Below are 26665 nucleotides of genomic sequence, written 5' to 3' on the forward strand. Positions count from 1 at the left end.
GCTGCGGAATGTTTGCGTGAGGTTCACATGTAGCGGAGAACGAGCGGTGCGCTTTGCGGGATTTGACTGGAGGCTTATATAAGAGGAGCCGTCATGTATGCGGGACGCAAGAGGAGAAAACCGGTGCAGAGAGCGTGAGTTTCTTTCATTTCTGCCTCTAGAATCATTTTCAGATTCAGCCTGAGGTTGTTTTTGATTTCTGTGTGAAGTCCGGAGAGGGGAAGTTAAATTTGCTGCAAATGCGCAAATCTGCTCCAAATGTCAGAATCTCTAGTTTCTTTATTTTCTCTTAACGGATGAAATAACGGCGTCCCGTGACACAGGTTGTGTATTGTGGATGTGTTGCTGCCGGTCCAGCGGTGGATATTTGCAGCGCGAGGTGTTTAATGCCTGCGGATTACTCCGGGCCTGCAGCGGCCTCTAACCTTCACTGCGCTCCCTTCATCTGCTTCTGTTTGTGTTTCCACTTGTTTTGGTGGCACAATCCTTCATCTGCACGCCGAAATAACACAGATCTAAACTTTGTGAACTTGAATTTTCTTGTCTTTGCTACATTTCCCTGCTTTGGTGAGGAGCGCAGGGCCGTTAACGCCATTTTCTGTCAAAACGCCCTTCAGAGGATCAGCGGGCCTTGATTCACGTCTCTCTCCTGCGAGAAAAACCCTTCATATTTGTTAGTTTCTTTCATTAGAATTATGAATTTCTCCTTTTTTTCCCGAAATAATAGCCAGATTTATCAACTAGCGCATTCTAAATAAATAATAATAATAATAATAATAATAATAATAATAATAATAATAATAATAATAATAATAAATAACAACAACAATTTAATAAAACTAGAATAAAAGAGAATACTATTAGAATGTGATGTGGAGCGGGTCGTTGTTTGTAATTCTGTCAAGACGCTTTTCTTCGCTGTCAAACTGCAGTGTTTGGTTTGGTTTGGGTTAATGCAGTGATTTCTCATTAAAAAGAGGAGAAGCGCCTCATGTGTCGACACAACACCGTTTATTGCAGATTTACTGTCATATATGTGAGATTTGGTGTTTCACACCTTTTCGCTGAGATTTGATCGTTCTTGTCTTGAACTGTTGATTATTTGTTGCCTTTACAAGCTTGGAGAACAGATATATTTTCCCCACTGTGGATGAAAAAGCTCATTTGTAAAGTCAAACAGGAGATATTTATCGTGAGGAACTTCATGAATGCGATTTCGTTTTGGTTTCATTTTGGTTTAAATGGTTCTCGTGTTTCTAGAAAATCATCCACGTTCTTTAGTGGAACGTTCGCCCTGCAGCGGCTCTGCTGTGGACGGATGTGTCCGCTCTGCAGGCCGGGGCCTCGGGTTGATCCCCCGCCGGGTCCTCTGCGCTCCGTGGCCGCTCATTAATTCATGAAGAGTCCAGAGGACTGCGGCCTTTCTGCTGGCAGACGCTTCAGACTGTTTAATGTGAAAGAATCTGATGTGGGGCTGCAGGAGAAATCCTTAAAGAGAAAAAAAAAAGAGGAGACTCAGCGTCTGGGGGACTAACCAAAAATATCCCCCATAATCCTCCTTGTGCTGACACACCGTGAGGGTGGGCCGAGGTCGGGCACTTTCTGGATTTTTTTCTTTCTTTTCTTCTTTTTTTTAAGAGCATGTGCGAAAACATTCGGCAATTAAATTGAAATAAATGAAGAAAAAAAGAGAGAGTTTGCATCATGAACATACACTGTCCTGGAGAAAAGGCCATGCAGCAGCAGCTCTCCGCCGTGCACGATAAACATCTCCATCCATGCGTAATTACGCACAGTGACGGGAGGGTCCGTGAAGGCAGCACGGCCGATGCTCTGTTTGTGTGTGGAGGAGAAACGAGTCCGGGCCTTTAAAGAGCAGCTCAGAACAAACGAAACCAGCACGTGACGTTTTACTGCTTTCACCGGTTTTTAGGAATAAAACAAAACCTGACAGACAGTTTGGAGTTTATAATGAGATGAACGGCTGAATGAGTTCATCTTGGCCTGATTGGCTCATTTTGTGTGAAATCCTGGAGACGTTTATTCAAACTGAATCGTGTCAGTCAGTCAAAAATCTCAAATCATTTCCAGCCGGTGTCTTTTCCTGGTTTTTAATTTTTGCTTCCAATGCGGGGAATAAATAACCATTTTTTGAGAATTCAGCATTTAACTTTTCAGACTAATGTTTTTGCTTAATTGATTTTGTGAAACAGTCTTTTTAAAATGTGAACTTTTTAACGGGAACATTTAGAAAAAGATGCTTTAGGGAAAAAAAAAACACATTTTCAAGCAGTACTCCTTTTTTTTTCCCTAACAACATTTAAAAAACATTTTTAGAAATTCAAAATGACATTTTGCATACTAAGTTGTTGGCACTTTTATAATATAATTAAAATACACAATACGTGTCCTTCTCTTTCTAATTTGTCTGAATAAACACAAAATCCAATCTCATTTAAAGTCGGTTAAATTAAATTGAAACAGGCAAACCAGGCTTTGGATGATTAATCTCCAATGTTTTGACACTGGTGTGTGTGAACTGGTATTTTTATTTCTGATCGCGTCTCGCTGAAATCGAATTTATTTTACTCAGATCACTAAAAACTCTTAAAATGTCTGAATTCTCTCTTTGCTCCCAGAAACCAAAAAATTGCAATAATAATAAATATGATCCAAAGACAAAGGAAGGATTTTCTTTCCTTATTTTTTAGTTTTACAGCTTTTGGATGTTTAAAGAAAATCTGTTCAATTCTGATGAACCTCAGTGCTGTTGCTTTTTTCCAAGTCATCAAATGAATTCAGATTTTCAGCTCAAGCGAACATTCACCTCCTGCCAGATTTACCCTCTTACTGCAAGACAATAAAGAATCAGGGTTTTCACACAGCAGGAGGATGCTGTGAACATCAGAGAGGAAACAGCATGAAGGCACCGATTTTCAAAATAAAACCAAATGACAACAACCTGGACAAACCTATAAAACTCTATAAATATAACATTTTTCCCCATTATTGTTGATCGACAGATCTGTGTTTTTATAAATGTTAATAAACTGACAAATCAGCTGCTTTCGTTCTTCTGAAGTTAAAGTTCAATTAACCCGTTTGAGGAGAACTTGCAAATATTTGTCAAAAAATCCATTTTAATGGAGTAATACAGTCCTTCATCTGCTACCTCCAACTTTTACTGAACTTTTAATGTAATTTATTATCTCTTCATGAAGCTCTTGACTCCAGAATGATGGTTTTTATTCTTTCGTTTCTTCTCTTTCAGTGAGATTTTAGTGTTTTATCTCTAAATACACGTTTCTGTATATCTGCAGATGAATAAAATGAACCTCCGCTTGTGTGAAAATAGAAAGTTTCCATTCATGACTCAGTGAACTGGGAGTCAAACGAAGTCACCATCGTCCTCAAAACCCAGAATCCTCCAGTGGATGGCCTTCATTCCCATGATGCCACGGTGTGTTCACTGACCAGCTGAACGCTCCAAAATGAGAGGAACTGATAAAAACCAGCTGCTCAGATTCAGTTTGTTCATAAACTTTAATGGTTTAAAGATTTAATGGAGAAATGGGCAAACTTTTGCACAAATTCTTTATTTTGGTGCAGAAATGAACCCAGTTCACCAACAGATGATTCATTATACATTTCAATGGCTGAGAGTTATACATTTTTAAGAAAAATTTTTTTGTTAGATATTATTAGACTTCTAATCTGCTTGAACCTCAACAGAATTTAAATAGAGAAATATGAAAACGTGAGGATGTAAATTATTTATTTTTCTCTTTTCTGTAAAAATAGAAACAATGAAAGTCAGTAGAGTTTAAACTCAGGGTCAGAGTTTATGATGGATCTGAGGGAATAAAACACTGAAGCGATGATATTTATGAGGAACTGGGTTCATGAAGGAAATGAGGAGGAAATCTGCTTTATGGGGGAAAAAACTAAAAATATCAGACTTTTCTCGTATATTTTTGATAAGTTTGTCGACCTTGTGAGCGGAGGAGTTGGCATTTACAGTCAAAAGAGAACAAAATAAATGCATTAACGTTCATTAGGATAGTAAATCTGAGATTTCTGGAGGATTTGAGAATGGAATAAGTCTATAAAATGTGTTTGACTGTAAAACAACATTGTTTTGTAATTCTGAATTTAGAGTTTGTCCTAATCATAAAAGATTTTACAGCCAAAGGTCCTCCAATAGAATCTGGAATTAAAACACCATTATAAAATACTTTTGTTTCAGCAGTAATTCCAGTTCTCTGTTGGCGTCCACAGACGCTGTAATCTTCCCTGCTCGACGAAACGTTTCTCTAATCTCTGAAAAACAATAAAATCCACTCAGTGGTTTCAGGGTAAAGCACTGATGGAGGATGCAGCATGTGTGGGTTAAAACGAGGTTTAAAATTGGTGTCATAACATTTGAAAACCAGTCTGGAGTCCCGGAGCGACTCCGGAGGACCTCGTCCTCAACCAGTGTTTCCTCAGAGCTGTGTATTGATTTCTTCCTGTTTGCGACTGGAAGCCGGAGCCCGGCAGCATGTGATGTGTGTGTGGAGCTGACCTCTTCCTCCCTCGCTGTGGACGTTCAGGGTGAAGCAGCCGCCGGCCGAAGGGGCCAAGTCCAACCCGTCCAAACGGCACCGGGACCGGCTGAACGGGGAGCTGGAGCGCCTGGCCAGCCTGCTGCCGTTCCCCGAGGAGGTGACCACCAGCCTGGACAAGCTGTCCATCCTGAGGCTCAGCGTCAGCTACCTGAGGGCCAAGAACTTCTTCTCCGGTGAGGTCCACTGCTCCTCTCTGGGTCTCTCCTGGTCTCTCCAGGTCTCTCCTGGTCTCTCGGGTCTCTCTGGATCTCTCTGAATCTCTCTGGGTCTCAGTAATGGTCCAGTTCTGCTGTTGTTCCTGTTTGAGGGAGCAGCAGCTGGTTGGTTCTTCTAGAACATGGGCGGTCCTAGTCCTGGTCCTGGTCCTGGTCCTGGTCCTGGTCCTGGTCCTGGTCCTGGTCCTGGTCCTGGTCCTGCATGTCTTCAGTGCTCCCTGGATTCCAGGACTGGTTCTTGAGGCTCAGCAGGAGGTCTGAGGGGGATCCGGTCTTTCCTATCAGGACACATGGAAACCGAGCAGGAAGAGAAGCTCATCATATGTGAGTCTTCACTTCAGAAAAGTTTCAGTTTCAGTTCAAGTTTACATGAAAACAACAGAAACTCTGAAAACACTGAGGGTTTCATGGTACTGGGAGAACACGGAGAGCCACACACTGTACTGCAAACACGAACACTGGAGAACACAGACATCCACATGGACAGAACACCAAGTTGGATTGTTGTTGCGGCGACCGTCAACTCTAGAACTACCAAGTCCAGGAGGATCTGGACAGGAACCAGAACCAGGACCGGCAGAATGTGGACTGGGAGTCCTGACGCTCCGGAGGAAACTTTGTTCTCACTGTTCTTGTTCTCAGCTTGTCGCTACAGAAGAACTACTGGTTTTGGTCGAGGAGTCTCAGTTGCAGTGCTGTGTTGCTGTTGTTGTTGTTGTTGTTGTTGTTGTAAAGTTTCGTTTCACCTCATTTCTACTGAGACATAATCGCAGCTTTTTCAAAAAGTGGCCTTTTGCGTGGCTCAGTAGTGTAACGGTGTGCTGTCACTGGAAGACGTTGTCATGGAAACAGGGCTCCACAGTAGAACGCTGCTCCCAGCGCAGAGCCACAGGGGTTCATGATGATTCTTTCACACACTTCTTATAATCAATGACAGCACGTCGTCACTCAGTCTGGAAACCAGCAGAACCTGAGAACGGGTCTTTAGTCTTCCTGAAACCAGAGACAGGTCAGTCCAGATCTCATGTCAGAATGTTCTGGGGCCTTACCTATAAAGCTCGCTGCGCACAAAACGAGCCCCAAACTTTGCGCAGCGGTTCCTCTGCGCAGAAGCTGGTACTAATAAAAATTGTGCGTGGGACTTTGCGGTCCTCACCGCCAACAAAATAGCTGCCGTACACGACCGCACAATTCAGAAAAACCACATGGAGACGTAGTTGAGTGCTTCAACCGCAACCCGCCCGAATGTAATTAAAATCTTAATTTTTCGACACGTCATCCGCCCGATCCGCGGTTATCTGCAGGCTCCGCGCCTGCGCCGCACCCTCTGATATACCCAAATTTCATTCATGAGTTCATTTGCATACCCATATATGGTACCAAGGGGTAGCGTTGGGGCGGGATTGTGGGTGGGATCGGCCACCGTCATGTTCTGCGCAGGATTTGGAACCATTACTTGGAAATTGCTAACAGCTGTGCTGCAGACTTTTTTTTAGCTCCCAAATTTTTTTTGCGGACAAAAGTTTGCGTTGCGTTCCCACGCACGATTATTGTCAGATTTTCCAGCAGAGTTTCATAGGTAAGGCCCCTGAACTCTGCCATGAAAACCAGAGTAAAGCGTCTGCATGTCCACAAACCAGAGAGAACCTGAACCAGGTCTAAAACCAAAACCAGCTCCTGAAATTCCTCCCAGTCCAGATGAAAAACTGAAGTCCAGACCAGGACAGATCAGACTGCTGGTGAAGTGAATTTAAAATCCAGGTCTGTTTGGAGACGCTGACTTCAGGCTGAAGACCGTGTGGAGAGGAAGCAGCACAGGAAACCATTTCAGTCTGAACGCCGGCCTGAGTCTGGAGCTGCTGCCTGCCTCGTCCCGCCCGCCCGCCCGCCATCTTTGTTACTGTGGCTCGGCGCTCCCCACGGGGATTTCCCAGCAGCCACCACTCTCTGTGCCTATCGGGCGTCACGGTGTGATGAAGCAGAGCAGCTTCAGCTTCACTCCTCCAGTCTGGACAGCTGCTGCTGGACTGGACCTGTCCTCAGTCCTCAGGGTCTCCAGCCTGACGCTCTTGGACCGGCTCCTCTCTCCATATTACCATCATGTAGTCTGTAGAATCTGTGTTCCCTGAGCTGAGATGTGTTTATCAGCCCTGCATTAGAGGAGAACATGGACTGTTCACACATGATGCTCCTGCTGCTGCACGACGACGTGGACATAAAGCCAGGTGCATTATGGGAAGCGGCTGATCATACTGTGTGCAAGTGTAGATGAAGAGGCCCCAAAGAATCTGCCAGGAAACGAGGCCGAGTGAACTCCATCATGATGAACTGCCTCAGCGCGGGGAGAGGCGGAGGTGGAGAGGTGGAGGTGGAGAGAGGTGGAGGTGGAGAGGTGGAGGTGGTGGAGAGGTGGAGGTGAAGAGGTGGTGGAGAGTTTGAGGTGGAGAGGAGGAGGAGGAGAGGTGGAGGTGGAGAGGTGGAGGTGGTGGTGCAGGATTGCTGACGTAAGCTGTGGTGAAGTTCTTGTCAGCTGTCATGATGGCGCTCCTGCTGCAGCTCGCTGAATGAAAGGCCCACTTGATCATCAGAGGGCCGCCCTGTCCTGTCCTCCCTCCGTCCTCCCTCCGTCCTCCCTCCGTCCTCCCTCCGTCCTTTCCTCCGCCCGTCCCCTACAGGGCTTATCCCAACACCCTCCTCCTCCGCCCTCTGATCACGATACGCCTCCACCAGGAATGCAGGCCACCAAAGGCAAAACCTGGTAATCAGTAGTGACCCTTCCCCAGCCTTACCCCACCCCCACCCACTCCCACCCCCACCCCCCCACCCCTGCCTCCTCCCTCAGCGCTCATGAGCGAAAATGCAGCCATGTGACGGAGAAACCTCCGGAGACACGACAGCAGCAGTGCGTGCCTCCCCCGCTGCATTAGCCACCGCGTGTTCATGCTCAGCCGCTGCATGTGCGGCGCCGCGGCCGGCGTTTCCGTGCATCCATGTGTGTGAGGGGGGGGGATCGCGTGTTCATGCAGCACGGAGGCGGAGGGGTGAAGGAGTTGAAATGTTCTATATTTACTCGCTGCCATTCACACTCTGCAGGAATAATTAACACACAAACACACTCACACACATTCAGCATGCGTGCAGGACTGCCCTGTGTGTGTGTGTGTGCACATCCTTACACACACACACACACACACACACACACACACACACACACACACACACTGTGCTTGTGGTACAGACACAAAGGGAGTGGTGCAGGAGTGCTGCTCCCACAGCTCCAGAGTATTTCGGGCATGGCAGCATGTTGTCACATTATATAATGCTGCTGCTGCTGCTGCTGCTTTCATGCTGACAAGTTTCAAAGTTGACGCTGGCTCCTGATCGGCTGCTGACATCTGCTTCGGTTTTGATTGGCGCTCGTGCAGAAGTGTAAAAGCAGCACGTCGCCTGTCACTGACGATGTCCATCCAGACGTCCTTCCCTGCAGAACAACACTTCAGACGAGCAGACTGACTCAGAAATAATGTAAACAGCAAATGCAGCATGCATTTCACTTCTACCACTTCAGATCTGTGAGACAGTCAGTGTCATGGATTAATTCTGTCTGTCTTCAGACTGTTGGAGGACCCAGATGCCCAGGAAGAACATGTAATCTCTACACAGAGGGCCTCTAGGTAAAGAACTGAACCAGGGATTTTCTTGATAGATAGACTTAGGGTGCTTTCACACCAACAGCATTTGGTCCGCTTGAAGCGGACTAGAGACCCAAACTCCTGCAGGTTCGGTTCGTACGCGCTTGTGTGAAAGCAGACCAGTTAGTTTTGGTCCGGGACAAAGAACCGCACCGAGACCTCCTCGAGGAGGCGGTCTCGGCGTGGTCCGCTGCTGGTGTGAACGTTGACCAGCCTCGCTCCTGTCTCTGTTGTGGAGAAGGCTTTTTGGTCGGCGGAGGCTTCCGTAGCAAGCCGCGCGGCACATCACGTCACACATGCTGGCCAATCAGGGCTCACTTCCGTCACCCAAAACACACTATTGTGTGAACAGCGCCACCAAGAGGCAGGAGGGTCATAGTGGATAGTTCATCTGCAAAAACAAGTGGTGTGAATGTGAACCGAACTAGTTGACAGCTGCGACGTTTATGAATAATTTATGTCCAAACCGAACCACTCTAGCGGACTAGTAGGTATGAAAGCACCCTTATACGGTTTTTTACCAGATAGCGGGCATCGGTAGTCGAGGAGGCCGATAACTGATATTTACAGCCCATATTCGTTTGCAGTAAACGTGAAAATGTTGCTGTCAAATTTTTGAATAGTCCAGAGCCTCTCGGGCTTCTGTAGCTACTTCCTGTTTGTGTTTTAGAGGCTAACGGCAGAGTTTTCAGAGTTCTGATTGAGGGAGATATCTGACTGCTAGGATTGAAGTGGTTAGTGTTCGTGTTTTGGATTTAATCAGTGAAATGTAGCTTGTTCCAGCAAGCTTCATGACTACTGTGCTAACTGTTAGCATGTCAATGGATTTTCTCATACAAGTTAGCATTAAGCTAGTGGGACTTTTTTTCATAATGCTTGTTTTGTCTTTTGGGGCCTCACGTCCATGTGGGAAGCGATATTCCCTGAACTCTTGAAGCGGATACCGTCTGTTAATGACCGCCGTTCACTCTTGTTCTGGAGTTTGACTCCGTTATGCCGCTTTGGTCTTTGCTGTTGGTGCTCTTTCCCGGTGGCCTCCATTAATGACTCCTCCCACCTGCACATGTTGTCTCCTCACCCCCGTGTTAATTCTCTTTTTTGATAACCATGCACTGCTCAGTCTGAGTGGTGGACTCAGTGGAACAGTGTCCCTGGGCGGTGGACTCAGTGGACGCTCTGTTGTTGGAAAGCATATTAAATTTCATTGCTTGGATATCATCCTTGGCTCAGATCCAGAACAAACGCGAGCAGCTCCTGAGTGTTTTGGTCCTCCCTCACCCCGCCGCCCGGTAAGCGATGTGGGCCACGTGGGCGGAGCCTGAGCTCTAATCGTCAGCATTAACTCAGCAGCAGCCCCACCCCCACCCTCTACCAGGCTTAATACGCTGGCTTAATGCCGTTCAAATATAGCCCCGCTTCATGATTCAGACTCCTGCTGGTGTTGTCCCATGTGACCTGGAATACGTGGAGTAAACAAACACCGAGTGATCAGTTACTGATCACAAAGACAAACCAGACTGACAGCAGAAAACTGAAATGGTGCAAAAATGCCACAAAAACTGATGCAGAGAGAGAAATGTGTTTCTGAAATGACCTCAGTGAGCTGGAAAGGCCAATGAAGGAGTGAAAACAGCAACAATAACAAACAGCGCGTTGCAGAATTAACCTGTCGAGACGAGAAATCACCAAAGACAGAAGCAGGACTGGGCTTAAGAGACACAAACAGCCATGTCTTCCATGATAAGCAGAGCGATCCTAAAATAACTGTAGATGAGAACAAGCAGCAGTATGTTTCCCAAAACACAGGAGAATGCTCAAATCAGCTGACAGTGGCAACAAGAAGTTTCAATAAGGAGATCGTCTTGAAACGTCTGGAAAACCTCTGGTTCCAGTGACGTCCAGAGCACCAGAAAGATGAAATAAAACACCAGCATCAGTGTGAACAGAACCCAGTGTCCACACACACACACACACACACACACACACACACACACACACACACACACACACACACACACACACACACACACACACACACACACACGCTCAGTCTTGTATTTCTATCCTTGTGGGGACCGTCCATTGACTCCCATTCATGTCTAGCCCCTAACCCTGGCCCTTACCCTAACCCTAACCCACACCACAACAAAGCCTAACCCTAAAGAAATGTTTTTGCACTTTTACTTTTTTCAGTAACAACAACATGGTCAAGAAAACACTGTTTCTCCTACTTAGGACCGGAAAAAGGTCCCCACAAGGCACGTCGTTCCACGTTTTGCTATCCTTGTGGGGACATTTGGCCCCGACAAGGATAGAAATACAAGAACACACACACACACACACACACACACACACACACACACACACACACACACACACACACACACACACACACACACACACACACTGCAGCTCAGACCTCCTCTGTGATTGGTCGCAGACACTTTAAGTGTCTTTTGGCAGTGTGTGTGTGTGTGTGTGTGTGGACTCAGAACATCCCTGCTAATCCTGATGTAAATAGCATGCGGAGCTGCTGTAATATTTCGCTGAGGGTTTTCACTTTGCAGCTCCGACCTTCAGCGTCTGCAGCAGCATCAGCTGAGAGAGAAGCTCTGAGGACCAGAGACGTGTTTCTCCTCTGCTGCTGCCGTATCTTGTCTTTAGCTTCAATAAGTAATGACGAGCAGAAGTAGAGGAAGCTCTCAGCTTCGGCTGTGTCCAGCGCCGTCAGGAGAACGCCGCTGAGGTCTGACGAACCGTCAGATTTTCGGGGTCAGTGCTCCGGTGTCAGGTCTGATCTGTGGCCAGCGGGGCGGACGTGTCGGCCCCAGGGCCGCCGGGGGGCCCCGCCGCAGGAGAACCCTCCGGAGGGCCGGGCAGACCACTGCACCGGGCTGGAGGGAGGCACTGGTTCTCAACACTCCTCCCACTGCAGCAGCAGCCAATCAGATGTCTCTGCCATTTAGGACAAACTGAAATTCTGAGGAAAGAAAGAAAATATAAAGGATTTGAGGAGTGGTGGCAACATTACTGTTTACTGCCAAGACAGAGACACACACACTGATCAGCACACACACAAGCTGTGCTTGATCACCCACCAGTGTGATGTTGGTGGTCAGTAGCTCCGCCCACCAGCAGCCGGGTTCAGGTGTTTCCTCGTGAGCAGCAGACCTGGGTCCTGATGAAGCAGTGGGTGGAGCAGCGGGTGGAGGAGCAGTCGGGTTGGGTTCTCCGGTCGCTCAGTGGACAGGCCTGGGGAGAACGTGAGTTTTATACCACCGGTCACTCTGTAGGGGGGCTGTTTCACAGGTTTGGGACTTTTTCTTCACTTTCAGGATTTTATTTTTGAGTTCCTGAGTTGAAACTTTTTGTCATTTTAAAATGTGTACTTCTTTGTAGAAGTTTTTATAAATAAATCATAATAAATATCAATGATGGAATCATTTGGCATCATTCTCATCTGACCAGAAAACGCAGACGTCAAACAACGACGGCCTGAGGACATTCAGATTCATTATGAACCCCCCCCCCCCCCGTTGTTACCTCAGATCATCTCTGGCCGTCTGTATGGGAACGGGGCGGAGGGGCGTCGCACCAAAGCGTCCTCTCGTGTGAAGGTTCGAGTCCCACAAAGCGCCGTCTGCGCCGCTGTGCGGGACCCGGCCCCGCCCCCTCGCTGACGCACTCCTTCATGATCCCGATGCAGGAAAACAAAAGATGTGACCCAGAACACGGCTTGTCTGGGGTCAAAGGTCATCGCGGGTCGCGGCCCGGCCGCTCCTGAAGGGGTCAGAGGTTAAAGAGCCTGATCGCTGCTCTGCTTCATCACCTTGTGGAAAATCAGCAGACTTCAAACCTGAACCTGCTGAGTCAGTGATTGGGGGGGGGGGGGGGGCGTGCAGCCGAGCATGAGGATCGAACAGCGATTCCAACGAAACTGGAACAAAAAAACCTCCATTGCTCTTCTTTGTAAAGAGTTCTCGCTGTGTTCTTCTGTCTGTTATTTGCTCTCCATTCAGCCTTGTACACACTAATGTGTGGCATTTCTTCTTTTGTGATTTACTAATTTAACTTTTTATTTCGTTTATTATATTCTGATGTTCAAAATGTGTTTTTAAGTACCTTAAAATAAAAGTCTTGCCGGAATAATTCAAACAAACTAAATATAATATGAAGCAACGAATCAAAAGTGCTCAATCATTTCAGTTCAAAGCGCATGTTGAAAATACCATTTAAACAGTACACTGCAAACAGTAGAATCAATTATTCAAAAAGGGACATTCACCACAAATAGCATGTTTTGTAAATTTAAACAAATTGGGACTGCAGCTAACAAGCTAACTCACTCACTCACTCACTCACTCACTCTCAGACAGTAAGAGTCGTTTGCTCCCACTCTTCCCCAGACTCAGAGAGCAGCAGTAACTCACAACATGGCCGTGATTCAAACCTTCTGCTTTTTTCTTTTTCTTCACGTTTCCTGCTGCTCAGACTCTGTCAGACTCTTCCTTCATGTTCGTCACTTTAAAATCCCCGGGTCTGGACCCTGAGTGAAGCTCTCCTGCCTCAGTGGCTTCAGACGAACCAGACCTGGTCTTTTGGAGCCAGATCAGACCTTCAGACCGCAGGAGCCGTGTGTTCACAGAGGATCAAACAGCGCTGCAGTCGCCAACATCATGACTGAATCCCTCTTCTGTGTGTGTGTGCGTGTGTGTGTGTGTCTGTGTGTGTTCACAGTCACCCTGAACAATCGAAATGGAAAGTCCCCACACCCCGTGAACGACGACCACAGCAAAGCAGGACCAGCGAACAGCAGGATCCCCGAGGGCGAACTGCTGCTGCAGGTCAGCCGCTCCCACACACACTCTGGTTGTGTGTGTGTGTGTGTGTGTGTGTGTGTGTTCCAATATGTAATAAGGCCAGTGACAGGAGCTCGATGGGTCTGATCACTGATTGATCCAATTAAGACATCTGAGACACTTTATAGAGGAAAATCCACAAGAACAGGAGACACTGGCAAGGTAAACAGGAAGGAGTCGGCAGAACCAGACTCAGAGGAGACTTTCTGTAGAAACTCCTGGTCGAGTCTCCTGTTTAGTCAACTGTGCTTTAAAGTTTGAGTAGTAATGATCATAATTAGTGTTAAACTTGAGACACAGACAAAAATGTGCATTTTTCCACATGCATCTCTAATCTTCTGCCATGACTGAAGCTGATGTGTACCAGCTGGATCTCCACAGAAAAATGTCCTCCTCACTACTGAATGGTCCAATCCTGATTCCTGATGAGCTCTTCCAGCTCAAGCTCCAAGAACAGACATGGCAACAAAATGAAAAAAAAAAAAACTTATTTCAGTCAATAAGTATCTGATTATTTCCACCTTTGAATGGAATCTGGAGACGTGAGCTGCCTGAACCTTCCAGCAGATGAGTGTGTGAAGCGATGCTCATGATGACCCCTGACCCCTGACCCCTGACCCCTGACCCAGAGGGACGACTTATTTGTCAACCGCTGTGTTTGACCTGCAGGCCCTCAACGGCTTCGTCCTGGTGATCACTGCCAGCGGGACCATCTTCTACTCCTCCCACACCATCCAGGACTACTTGGGCTTCCATCAGGTACGAATCCCACCTTTGCTCATGGGAACACTGTGATCTCTTAAAAATCAATGTCTTTTGGATCAAAGCTAAATTCAGAAAACGCCTGAACAGAGGTGTTTTCTGTCCTGCTATATCGTCATAATCCCGCAGCTAGTCGTCTCTGCTGTGGCCACACAGACTGACCTCAGGTCAGCTCAGTCAGTTCAGAGCCTGCCTCCCGTTAGCAGAGTTCCACTGTCAAACCAGCACAGAGATCTTTTCCTCTGGAGAGTTGAGGCTTGCACATGCAGCGCCGCAGTCCGGCGGCTGGCAGGTGAGAGTGGATGACGGACGGCTCGCGTGCCACACTAGGCAGCGCGGGGTTTTTCGGCCGTCCGCTCATCTGCCTGCGTGACGCCGAGTCGGGCGCGGCAGGAAGACAGTTTTGTTTTTACCGTGGCCTTTGGCACAAAGCGGCGGCGACAGCAGTGTCCTGAGGAGAGCGGCGCTCACCTCAGACCCCTCGGGGTCGCCGTCCACCGCAGCTCCGCTGACCCCGAGCCTCAGCTGCTCTCCATCTTCTGCACAAAGTGTGTCCAGCAGCTCAGAGGCACATGACTGCTGCTTTAGCAGGACTGCAGTAACGAGGCATGAGCTCAGGATTCCGGCAGTTTTAAAAGCAGTAAAACATTCATGGAATAACAGTTTTCCAGTGTTGTAGTCGTTGTATTATTAGTTGATTATTGAAGTAGCAAGTCAGTTCCAGACACGTTGGACGTCCCCTGTCCCAGCAGGCTCCCATCTTGTGGTTTTGTTTCCCAGACGGACGTCATGCACCAGAGCGTGTACGAGCTGGTGCACACGGAGGACCAGCAGGAGCTGCGGAAGAACCTGCACTGGGCCCTCAACCCCCCCAACGCCGCCCCCACCACTGCCGGCGCCTCCGCCTCCCAGGACTCGCCCCCAGGTGAGCCCCCAACCCCGAGAGTAAACTTTAATGCATTTCTTTGTGGTGGCGCAGAATGCACAAGTTGAAACTGTTTTATTTTCAACCACTACTTAAAATGACTGAAACGGGAGGCGCTTCCAATCAACTCTAAAGATCCACGATGCAGTTCATCATGTGGAATCACTTGTTTTAGAGAGGAGCCGTTTAGTCCAGGGCCAGATCATAACTCACCCTACATGCCAGTACATGCATGGTGCATCAGCTGTGGACGGGATTATCCTGGACAGACTTAAGATTCAAACAAACACAGATTATAATCCGATGAACATTTTTCTGCTGGTTGAACATGAGACGTTCCACTGTTTGTCCAACATGTAGAGCTTTCTAAACCAGCTCCAGATCACCAACCACTCAAGTTAGACCCATGAAGTCTGGACAGGATTACACAAGTGAGGCTCCAGATTTAACAAAACACACTCCCACAATCCTGGAACGAAATCTGTTTTCATATTTCTACATAGAAACATTTTAAAGAGAGGCCAGAGAAAGCAGAGCTGATGATTTATTTATTTAGCATGTTTGTGTTCGTGAAAGAAGAACGAAACAAGTTGTCATCTGAAGTGAGAGAAGAGAAATGTGTGTGTCTTCAATCAAAAAGCTGTACTGCCTCGTGGTTTACCTCCTGAAAGCTGAATCTCAGGCGCACAGGTGTGTTTGAACAGCTGGACTTCAGACTGGTGGCATGTGTCGTTTGAATGAAGCCATATCTGTCTGCACACGCGCGCGCGCGCACACACACACACACACACACACAGACGCAGGGACATGAGTGTGAGCTGGTTAAGTACACACAGTTTAGGCTGTAAGCTGTAAGACCAGCCTCAGGTCATGTCACATGACCCTGTAATCTTCACTCTGGCTTATGAGGTGAAGTGGCCCCAGACCTGTATTTGGGTTGTAAGATGCTTATGTGTGTGTATGTTGATGTGTGTGTGTGTTGATGTGTGTGTGTGTTTGGCGTCGGCTCCAAGCGTCACTCTTTAGAGAAAACGGCGGTGAAGAGCCTGATGGGGGCGTCGTTACAGTAACGAGGGGAACCTCCACCACAGGAGCTGCTTCTAATCTTCACACCGGGAGGTTTTTCTTCTTCTGGACCTTTAAGGCTGAGATCAGAGATCATCTCAGTTCACCTTTTGTGCGATCAAGTTCTTACTGACCTCCTCCAGCCGAGCACACACACCCCCAGGCTGTGGCGTAGAACGGTTCTGTCAGCTACCAGACTGACCAGATGTGGTCTAGAGCGGTTCTGCCAGTTGGCTCATGGGTAATCCATTCGGCAGTCTGGTCTCTGGTCTGACCCGGCCTCCGGTGGGCCTCCATCTAAAGATAGAGTTCCTCAGCCTGTGTTGTCACCTGATGTAGTTTCGTCGCTCCCTCCGATCGCACCGCAGTGGTGTTCAATCGAAGCGGGCAGCTGCAGGGCCTCCCTATTGGCTGTGGTCTTGCTCAGTAGATCAGGGAAACCCCAAGCCCAGTCAGGAGACGTCCTTCTATCATGAATATGAAGATGTACACGTTTGACATCCCCCGATGACTGAACCGTTAGGAACATGACTTTCCACTTGTTCCAAGCGTCCGTCTCGTGGCCTGCAGGAACAGTCCCTTTCGGATATGTTGGCTCTCCAAACCTTCATTCCTCAGTGAGAAGACCTTGTTTCATGGCGTTGAAGGACCTCAGTCCTGAGTGAATCCAGTTCACTCAGAAACCCTGCGATTGAGATGAGCTGTTATTGTCCAAGCTCCGAGTTCATCGTTACAGAACCTCCAGGCGAGGACGTCCGTCTCGCTGAGTGTCTCATGTCTTGTCCCTGCAGAGATGGAGCCTGACAGCAGCTCGTCTCTGGTCACCTACAGCCCCGAACACCTCCCCCCGGAGAACTCCTCCTTCTTGGAAAGGAGCTTCATGTGCCGCTTCCGCTGCCTCCTGGACAACTCCTCCGGGTTCCTGGTGGGTGAACCCTAAACATAGTACCCGAAACCCTACTAACTGTAATACTACTAACTCTAACCTCTACTACTAACTCTAAGTGATAAACTTCTGCCTATACCCTTTCAGTCAATGTATTGTTTTAAGTGTAAGAATTATGTTTCTTGTGTTTTCCTGTAAAAAGATGACTGAAATAAACTTAACTAACTTAACTTAACCCTAACCCTAACTCTCTAACTCTAACTCCTACTAACTCTAAAGCCAGGGATACTTTAGCATGTCCCAGCTTTCAGGTTTCCATTGTAAAACTGAAAAGTATGTTTCATTAACCTTCATCTGATGAGTCAGGAACAGCCTCAGATATGAGGAGGAGATGGTACATAAACATGTTCTACAGACCTCTTTAGAATGAAATCACCAGAGCTACTCACTGAGCTGGTCCATACCGGAGTGAGGAAGGTTCCTGAGCAGACAGAACGTTCTGCAACGATGATCTGTCATCTGAGCACTCTCTGTTTGCCGTTCAGGCTCTGAACATCCAGGGTCGCCTGAAGTTTCTGCACGGACAGAACCAGAGGCAGGAGAATGGAGGGAAGGCCCCCCCGCAGCTTGCCCTGTTCGCCATCGCCACGCCTCTGCAGCCGCCGTCCATCCTGGAGATCCGGACCAAGAACATGATCTTCAGGACCAAACACAAGCTGGACTTCACTCCGCTGGCCTGCGATGCAAAGTAAGAGCAGCTCTTCCCTCCTCCTGTTGCAGGCTGAATGTGTTTTTGGAGAGCTATCAAAACGTGACGGGCTGGATTAAATTCATACAATATATAACATCAACAGTATTATGGTAATAGAATATGATGAAAACATGAAGTGAATAGGAGAAATTATAAGTAAAGTGCAGCTTATGGTGGCTGATATTTTCAGTTGTGTTTTTATTGTCTCCAGAAACACACAATATTACTCCTAATATGAGATGTTCCTGGTTAGAAGATCACCCTCCTCCTTCACAACACGCTAAAAGCACAAACAGCAGATCATATAAACACACATCTGGAAAGACCTGGACTCACACACGGCTCCTCAGTGTTCCCAACAATCGCCTGACCTCAGTTCAGTCGTTTCTTCTTTACATGTATTGTACTGTAATTTATACTGTAAGAAAGTGGAGCGACGTCGCAGGAGAGATCAAAAAGTGAGGAAAAACGGAAACATGGACATGCTCAGGATCAGTGGCAGCTGGTGGAGGATGCTGGGAATTTGGCCACCAGGTGGTGCTTTGGCTTTATGTGGGAGCATCATCACTTTTTGATTACAATGTCTGTACAAAGACACATGCATTCATGCCTCTAAGGAACCAGAAAAACAATGCGGCATCTGCTGTGTTTGAAGAAGAAAAAGCCTCTGAGAGGAATTAGAAAATTGCCAAATTCAGTACGTAAGTTTCCAAAACAGTCTGCAGTGTCCAGTCAGTCCTGACAGACTTCCTGCCAAAGCTGTCCTCCATCGGCTGCTGCTCTGCTGCTTCAGCCTCCAGCCTCCTCCACCCTCCTCCAGCCTCCTCTAGCCTCCTCCACCCTCCTCCAGCCTCCTCCACCCTCCTCCAGCCTCCTCTAGCCTCCTCCAGCCTTCTCCAGGCTCCTCCAGCCTCCTCCAGCCTTCTCCAGCCTCCTCCACCCTCCTCCACCCTCCTCCACCCTCCTCCAGCCTCCTCCAGCCTTCTCCAGCCTCCTCCACCCTCCTCCAGCCTCCTCCACCCTCCTCCAGCCTCCTCTAGCCTCCTCCAGGCTCCTCCAGGCTCCTCTAGCATCCTCCACCCTCCTCCACCCTCCTCCAGCCTCCTCCACCCTCCTCCAGCCTCCTCTAGCCTCCTCCGGGCTCCTCCAGGCTCCTCTAGCATCCTCCACCCTCCTCCAGCCTCCTCCAGCCTCCTCCAGCCTCCTCCACCTTCCTCCAGCCTCCTCCAGCTTCCTCCAGTCTCCTCCAGTCTCCTCCACCCTCCTCCAGCCTCCTCCAGCCTCCTCCAGCCTCCTCCAGTCTCCTCCACCCTCCTCCAGCCTCCTCCAGCCTCCTCTAGGCTCCTCTAGCATCCTCCACCCTCCTCCAGCCTCCTCCAGCCTCCTCCACCCTCCTCCAGCCTCCTCCAGCCTCCTCCACCCTCCTCCAGCCTCCTCCAGCCTCCTCGAGCATCCTCCAGCCTCCTCCAGCCTCCTCCAGCCTCCTCCAGCCTCCTCCACCCTCCTCCAGCCTCCTCCAGCCTCCTCGAGCATCCTCCAGCCTCCTCCAGCCTCCTCCAGCCTCCTCCACCCTCCTCCAGCCTCCTCCAGCCTCCTCGAGCATCCTCCAGCCTCCTCCAGCCTCCTCCAGCCTCCTCTAGCCTCCTCCAGCCTCCTCCACCCTCCTCCAGCCTCCTCCAGCCTCCTCCAGCCTCCTCCAGCATCCTCTAGCCTCCTCCAGCCTCCTCCAGGCTCCTCCAGCCTCCTCCAGCCTCCTCCAGCCTCCTCCAGCCTCCTCCAGCCTCCTCCAGCCTTCTCTTCCCCACTAAGTCCCTGCTCAGTGTTCACATATGACCTTTGACCCTGTCAGTCGGCAGATCACATGCTCAGTGCTCCTCTAACCTCTGAGGCCACCAAGAACCAAACATTACATCAGGAGAACCCTACGTTATCACACCTGTGTCCAGGAGAGCAGGACATTTGGACCAATAGGTGTTCTTTAATGATCTGTACACCCGTCTCTGTAGCCGGTTGATCTCAATTCATGTTTCTGTCTTCACTCTTTCATTGGGCTGCCGGTGTTCATCAGAATGAATTAATGCAGTCAAAAGAGTGATTTTTTTTTAAAGCAAAATAGTTGGTTCTCAGAAAAGACGCAGGAAAGAAAACTCAGTTTATTTTAGTTTTTCACTCTGATCACTTCAGCTGAATTCAGAGGATTAGATCCTTCATTTGAAACCTGGAAGTGTTCCAGATCTCCTCCTGTGGCTGTCTGTTCTGGACTGTTCTGTTTGTCATAAAGAACAGATCTCTCTCCAGTGTTCCAGATCACCTGCTTGATGTAGACATTGTAATAAGTTATTCTACTTGGAGCTTTACTTTGAAAGAAAATCCCAAACTGAGTTCATCTGATTGAAAAGTTAAGACACTCTGGTTAGAAATGTTTTACATTAAAGCGACCTTCAAATGAAAAATAACTGGATTTTAAACATGTGATTCAAAAATGTGATTAATCGTGATTAACTATGGCAATCTCCAATGAATCGCTATTTAGAAAAATGATCTTTTGGCAGCCCTACTCTTTTATATTTACCTGTTTTTGCGGCCTGGAAGCCCCCCTGGTTAAAGACGGGTTTATTAATCCAACCAGTACTTTTACACCAAAACACTTTCCAGTTGAATCACTTCATTAACACAAGAGCTTCTTTGCAGAAAATACAAACACATCTATCCGTTCATCGGGCAGAGCTGTGGTGAGTTCGGTGTGTGTTCTACAGTAACACTGGCTGGATATGTGTGTGTGCAGGGGGAAGATCGTCCTGGGCTACACAGAGGCCGAGCTGCGGGTCCGAGGCTCCGGGTATCAGTTCATCCACGCAGCGGACATGTTGTACTGCGCAGAGAACCACGTCAGAAGTAAGTCCCGTCAGAGCGTCCTGCTGGTTCAGGGGTCAGTGCAGGATCGCCGACCTGCAGCACGCTCCATCTGAGCCCGACCGCAGGCCTTGGCTTAATCTCCAGGCCCTTCTGTTTCCCACAATCCCTCCACTGCTGCAGTTTTCCCTACGTCCTGCAGCTGTGCTCAGGAAGTATCTCCAGAGATGTGAGTGCAGAAGAAGCAGGACTGTCAGTGCAGGGCTAAGGCTTCAGTATGCAGACACAGTGCAGGATAATCCTGCCAGAGCCTGCCGCTGGTTAGGGGTGTTTGTGTGTGTGTGTGTGTGTGTGCGTGTGTCTGTGTGTGTGTGTGTGTGCGTGTGTGTGTGCGTGTGTCTGTGTGTGTGTGTGTGTGCGTGTGTGTCTGTTTGTGTATATCTGGCACAAACACGATGCTGTTCCAGGCTCCGGCTTGTCATTTAAAAAGTTGAGGAGGTGCGGTCCAACATGGTCAGAGAGTTCAGACAGCTTTCGTAAGTAAATCCCGCTGGATTAGGGAGCAGATTGAGCAAAGCTACAGAGCTGCCAGGGCAAAGGATCGGAGCAAACAAATCCACGGCAGGAGCAGAGCAGCACCCACTACCCACAGAGCGGCAGCAGCAGGGTGGAAGCATCAGTGACAGATCAGCTGCACTTCAGCCTGAAACTACATCAACAATGGAGAAGTGGGCGGACTGAAGTTGGATCAAATCTAAAGACCAAATATGTAGAAAAGCAAACAGCTTGTTTAGTGATGTAGAAGCTGCTGTGCTGTTGTTATCTCTTCAGAACGTTGTAGATTCATTCAAATATAATGCTACAGAGTGTTTGATATAAAATCCTACAGCTTACGGTAGAACAGCTGGAACAGGAGACCCTTAATATTTAGGACGGAACGATTGTGAGGTGATGATCTACAGAATATAGTAACTCTAAAGTTTTGGGCCTTTGTGTGTGTGTGTGTGTGTGTGTGTGTGTGTGTGTGTGTGTGCTATAATAATTTTCAGGTCTGCTTTCATGATTGTTTTTTGTTGGTGTTGAACTGATCCATCAGTGTGTTGGTGTTGAACTGATCTGTCAGTGTGTTGAGCTGATCAATCAGTGAGTTGAGCTGATCCATCAGTGTGTTGTTCTGATCATTCAGTGTGTTGGTGTTGGTGTTGGGCTGATCCATCAGTGTGTTGGTGTTGAACTGATCCATCAGTGTGTTGGTTTTGGGCTGATCCATCAGTGTGTTGGTGTTGAGCTGATCCATCAGTGTGTTGGTGTTGAACTGATCCATCAGTGTGTTGGTTTTGGGCTGATCCATCAGTGTGTTGGTTTTGGGCTGATCCATCAGTGTGTTGGTGTTGAGCTGATCCATCAGTGTGTTGGTGTTGAACTGATCCATCAGTGTGTTGGTTTTGGGCTGATCCATCAGTGTGTTGGTTTTGGGCTGATCCATCAGTGTGTTGGTTTTGGGCTGATCCATCAGTGTGTTGGTGTTGGGCTGATCCATCAGTGTGTTGGTGTTGAACTGATCCATCAGTGTGTTGGTGTTGGGCTGATCCATCAGTGTGTTGAGCTGATCCCTCAGTGTGTTGGTGTTAGGCTGATCCATCAGTGTGTTGAGCTGATCCCTCAGTGTGTTGGTGTTAGGTTGATCCCTCAGTGTGTTGGTGTTGAACTGATCCCTCAGTGTGTTGGTGTTGGTGTTGGGTTGATCCATCAGTGTGTTGGTGTTAGGCTGATCTATCAGTGTGTTGGTGTTGGTGTTGGTGTTGAGCTGGTCCATCAATGTGTTGGTGTTGAACTGATCCATCAGTTTGTTGGTTTTGAACTGATCCGTCAGTGTGTTGAGCTGATCAATCAGTGTGTTGGGCTGATCATTCAGTGTGTTGGTGTTGAGCTGATCCATCAGTGTGTTGGTTTTGGGACCTACTGAGTGCAGTTCATTTCATTTCGGATACAGTCATATTGCCAACTGCAACCTGATAATTCCATGGGACTTTTGGTGAATTGCGCCACACCTTAAGCATGGATGGTGTATATAATGGACACAGCATGTGGCTCCAAACAGGAACTATGACATGACTTGACTTGATTTGCCCAAGAAGAAGGACTTGAGACTTCCTTGAGCCTTCCTCATGTGTGACTTGGTCCCATGTCTGACATGAACATGAACAGTAAAGGTGAAGAAACCTTTCAGGACCAGACTGAGAGCTGAAGCCAGTGGTTTTCAAGTTATAGGAACAGAGAGTCGGTCCAGTCAGTCCTTGCTTGGTGTGGGAAGGCGATATCTGTGTCTCGGAGAACAGTTATGTTGTAAAGAAACACTGAAAACTCAGTGACAGTTTTCCGTTTTCACTTGTGTTAATGATCTGGGTCTTAATGGGATAAAAATGGGTGATTTAGCAAAAAGATCTGGCGTCACGTTTCTCCTCTTCTCCCAGCAACAGTCTGAGGAGTCAGCAAACCAAGAATTCCGTCCCTCCTCATGAACATGACTTTATTCATCTGAAGCCTTCGCTGGCCCGTTAGAGTCCAGTTCTCTGTGTTTATCGCACTCCTGTTTCCTCCCGGCAGTGATGAAGACTGGAGAGAGCGGTCTGACCGTGTTCAGGCTCCTCACCAAGGAGAACCGCTGGAAATGGGTCCAGGCCAATGCCCGGCTGGTTTACAAGAACGGAAAACCCGACTACATCATCGCCACCCAGAGGCCGCTGCTGTAGGTGTTGTAGTCTGGCTGAAAGTAGTAGCTGTGGTCTTTAAAGAGACAGAGACTCTTTAGAATACCATCAATTAATGGTTCTTTAAGATCATTTGGGAAATTTTAATTAAAACATAAAATGTTAAAGGTGCATTAAGGAGTTTGCACGTTTTATACGAAACAGCGCCCCCTGCAGGCCTTGTGCGTAAGTGAAAAACTCGTCCCTGTGGCTCGCGTGCACGGAAGAGGGGAACTCCTTCGCTCGTTTAGTAGCGTTCAAGTAAGATTTAAGTTTCTTTTACCTGGTGGAGTCTGTGCTGGAGCTGTGGCAGTGCTAGAAGCCAGTCTTTTCTTACTTTCTGGAAGATCCTGCTCAGTTGTTGCTCACTAAGCATCTGGCGGAGTAATGGTGGACAAAATGAAACCGAACAGCCTGAGCGTGCATTACGTCATTCCTTTCAAATTCTCCCCAAAAAAATGCTGGTGCCGGACCGGCACTGCAACTTTCAAGTGACAATTTAGCGCTGTTAGAGGTACTTGTAATGAATATGTCAGGGCACGTTGTACACATCATTAAAAATGGGTAACATATTTATTGTGGAAAATAAGCATTTTTAAGGTTGTAAAACTCCTTAATGCACCTTTAAACTACGGATTTAAAATGTCATTTAAAAAAAATGCTGCTGATATCATTACAGCCTAATATCTGTGATATAAATTGTGAATTTCAAAGAACAGTACAGATTTTCCAGCTTGGCTGTGACTGAATTAAGAGTTTTCCTCTCAAAAATCTGAATGTTTGCATTTTGATGATAAATTAAGAAATTTGACCATCGATGTGACCAAACCCTGAGTTTTGGCTTGAAGAAGAAGTTAAGAGCTCAGTGAAAGTGATCTGTAAATGTTGAGTCTTCTGGGTGAGCAGTGCGTTTTCTGTTTCCAGAGATGAAGAAGGGGGGGAACACCTGCGTAAACGCTCCATGCACCTGCCCTTCACGTACGCCACCGGGGAGGCGCTGCTCTACCAGTCCAACCACCCCATCGCCGGCTTCAGGGACGCGGCACACGAGAAGAACGGCAGCAAATCGAAGAAGAACCGGACCGACAGGCTAGTGCGGGACGGCCTGGACCCCGGCTCCCTGCTGGGGGCGCTCATGAGTCAGGACGAGTCGGTGTACGTCTGCCAGCCAGCCGTGGAGCCCAAGGTGTCGTTCCACAGCGGCTTCTTTGGGGAGCAGGTGGAGCTTTCCGACTCACAGTCCTCCGGCCTGCGCGGGAGCTGGGACCGGCCGGCTAATGGGGCGATGGTGGGTCCTGGTGTCACCGAGTCCAGCGGCAGCTTCGACCCACTGCTGGCGACCCTGGATTCCCTCTCCCTGGAGGGCCAGGGGGTTGTGGACGTGGACGACGGCGGCTGTTCCAACGGGGAGCTCTTCGGCGCTCTAGAGGGACTCGGACTGAGCGCCGAGGACCTGGAGCTGCTGCTCCTCGACGAGCGGATGATCAGAGTGGAGATGGACCCCGAACGAGTTCCCACGCTGGACGACCTGCTGACAAACGACGAGATCCTGTCGTACATCTACGACTCCATAGAGGGAAAGACCAACTCCACAGAGCTCGGAGGACCGGCGCTTCCGGGCCCTGGCTCAGGCCCCGGCTCAGGCCGCGGCTCAGGTCCCAGCTCAGGTCCAGGCTCCGGCCCCTCCTCCTCCGTCACCCTACCTGACAGCAGCCATTCGTCCAGCGCTCCAGTGCAGATGCAGTTTCCTCCCGGTAAGCCTCCCGTGGCGGAACCGGCTCCCATCGTCCAGCTGTCGCAGCAGATGCAGCAGCATCTCAACATGCGATCCGGGAAGGCAGCACACACCTGGAGCCAGCAGAGCGACCACCTGGCAATGGTCAACGGAGATCTGCTGGAGCAGGACGAGCCAGGTCCAGACAGACGGTGGACCGCTCAGGACATCCTGACCACCGCAGGGATACAGCTGGGACACTTCACCCCCCAACAGACTGTGTTCGGTAACAAGACCCTGGAGATGGACGGCGAGCTTCACCCGCAGCATCAGCACTTCCTTCAGCAGCAGAGCCAGCTCTCCCAGCAGCAGTGCATCCCCAAACCGAAGGCCGCCAACCTCAACGGACTGTGCAGCGTCTCCAACGCGGACCTCCAGCCGGAGAGCGCTCAGTGGCAGGACTTTGGGTTCAGCGACAGATTGGGCGGCGGTCTGGATAGCAGCCAGAAACCTCTAGCCACCCCCTCACTGGAGTCCTGCATGGATTACAGCCTGCCCGGTATTGACAATGGAGACTTCACGATAGGTGGAGGCAGTGGCTTGTTTGGGAGGAGCAGTCAGCAGCAGCAGCAGCTGGGGGTGGAGACCACGGTTACATCCTTCCAAGGTCTGAACCACAAACAGCAGCAGGACCAGATCCCGGTGCCCTTAGCGCAGGTCATCTCCAGCCTGTCGCAGTGCCCGCCCCCCAACACCTCGCTGGACCAGATCCTGGGGGTCGGCAAGCCCTGCCGGCCGATGGACCACTACGGCATGGTGACCTCTGACCTCCCACACAACCCCACCCGCAGCAAGGTAAGGCCTCCGAGGCTGCGACAGCTCCAGGAAGGAGCAGCGACTTACACAGCAAGCTTTTATAGTGAAGACACAACTTTCAGTGCAGTTTGTGTGTCCGTTTACACAACAACAGTGCTCAGAGCTGCTGAACACACACACATTTCCGAAATTATCAAATCCAGCATGAGAGAAGCCAAATGAAAACCCCAACACACCTGGGTTCGACAAGCAACTTTTCAAGGGATAGCTAGAAGTGTGCGAGTTCCAGCTGATGATCTGAAGTCTCTCAGTCTCTCTGTTCAGGTCGTGTCGTCATGATCTGGCCTTTGCACACGAGTGTCTTCTTGAACGTCACTGTTCTCCTTTTTCTCTTGAAAATTCAACAAAACTCAGAAACTGCCATCAAAGCAGCCAGTAACAGTAGGAGCAGCTGTAGAAATGAAGGAAAAGTCGTGGTTGCTGGCAGCGTTCAGTCTGCAGACGTCAGGAGCCTTTCAGTTCAGGGGTTGTGTTGTTCTTGAGTGTCCCACCTGAGCCGTCTGTCTTCCGTCTGTCTTCTGTGTAGATGGAGAACGGCTGCATCCTGAACGGCACCTTCCTGCCGAACGGGAACAGCACGGCGCCCCCTGCTGTTCAGATGTCCGTCCCCGAGACTTTACCCAGCCTCCCCGACCCTCCGGCCACCGGCTTCTACCTCTGACCGTCCGACTCCGTGAAACGCCAGAGAACACACCGTGACTGGAGCAGCC

At 48.9% G+C, this 26665-nt stretch overlaps 1 protein-coding gene across 1 annotated transcript; it reads left to right on the top strand.

The window, feature by feature from the left end:
* LOC115403662 (aryl hydrocarbon receptor-like) lies at positions 1–26665 on the top strand. Its single transcript, XM_030112637.1, has 12 exons — positions 1–134; positions 4593–4780; positions 13252–13358; positions 14043–14132; positions 14916–15060; positions 16917–17050; positions 17557–17759; positions 20548–20657; positions 23223–23364; positions 24290–24984; positions 25033–25934; positions 26482–26665. The coding sequence occupies exons 1-12, from the start codon at positions 94–96 to the stop codon at positions 26614–26616; spliced, it is 2892 nt and encodes a 963-aa protein (XP_029968497.1). The 5' UTR covers positions 1–93; the 3' UTR covers positions 26617–26665.

This window comes from Salarias fasciatus, chromosome 16, assembly GCF_902148845.1.
Source record: "Salarias fasciatus chromosome 16, fSalaFa1.1, whole genome shotgun sequence".
Classification (NCBI taxonomy): Eukaryota; Metazoa; Chordata; class Actinopteri; order Blenniiformes; family Blenniidae; genus Salarias; species Salarias fasciatus.

What these genes read in the sequence shown, in the direction of transcription:
- LOC115403662 (XM_030112637.1), top strand. Translation starts at nt 94, where the DNA reads ATGTATGCGGGACGCAAGAGGAGAAAACCGGTGCAGAGAGC. An exon ending in CCGCTGGCCTGCGATGCAAA is followed by an intron (nt 17,760 to 20,547) that starts GTAAGAGCAGCT and finishes GTGTGTGTGCAG; the next exon opens with GGGGAAGATCGTCCTGGGCT. An exon ending in CGGAGGACCGGCGCTTCCGG is followed by an intron (nt 24,985 to 25,032) that starts GCCCTGGCTCAG and finishes GTCCCAGCTCAG; the next exon opens with GTCCAGGCTCCGGCCCCTCC.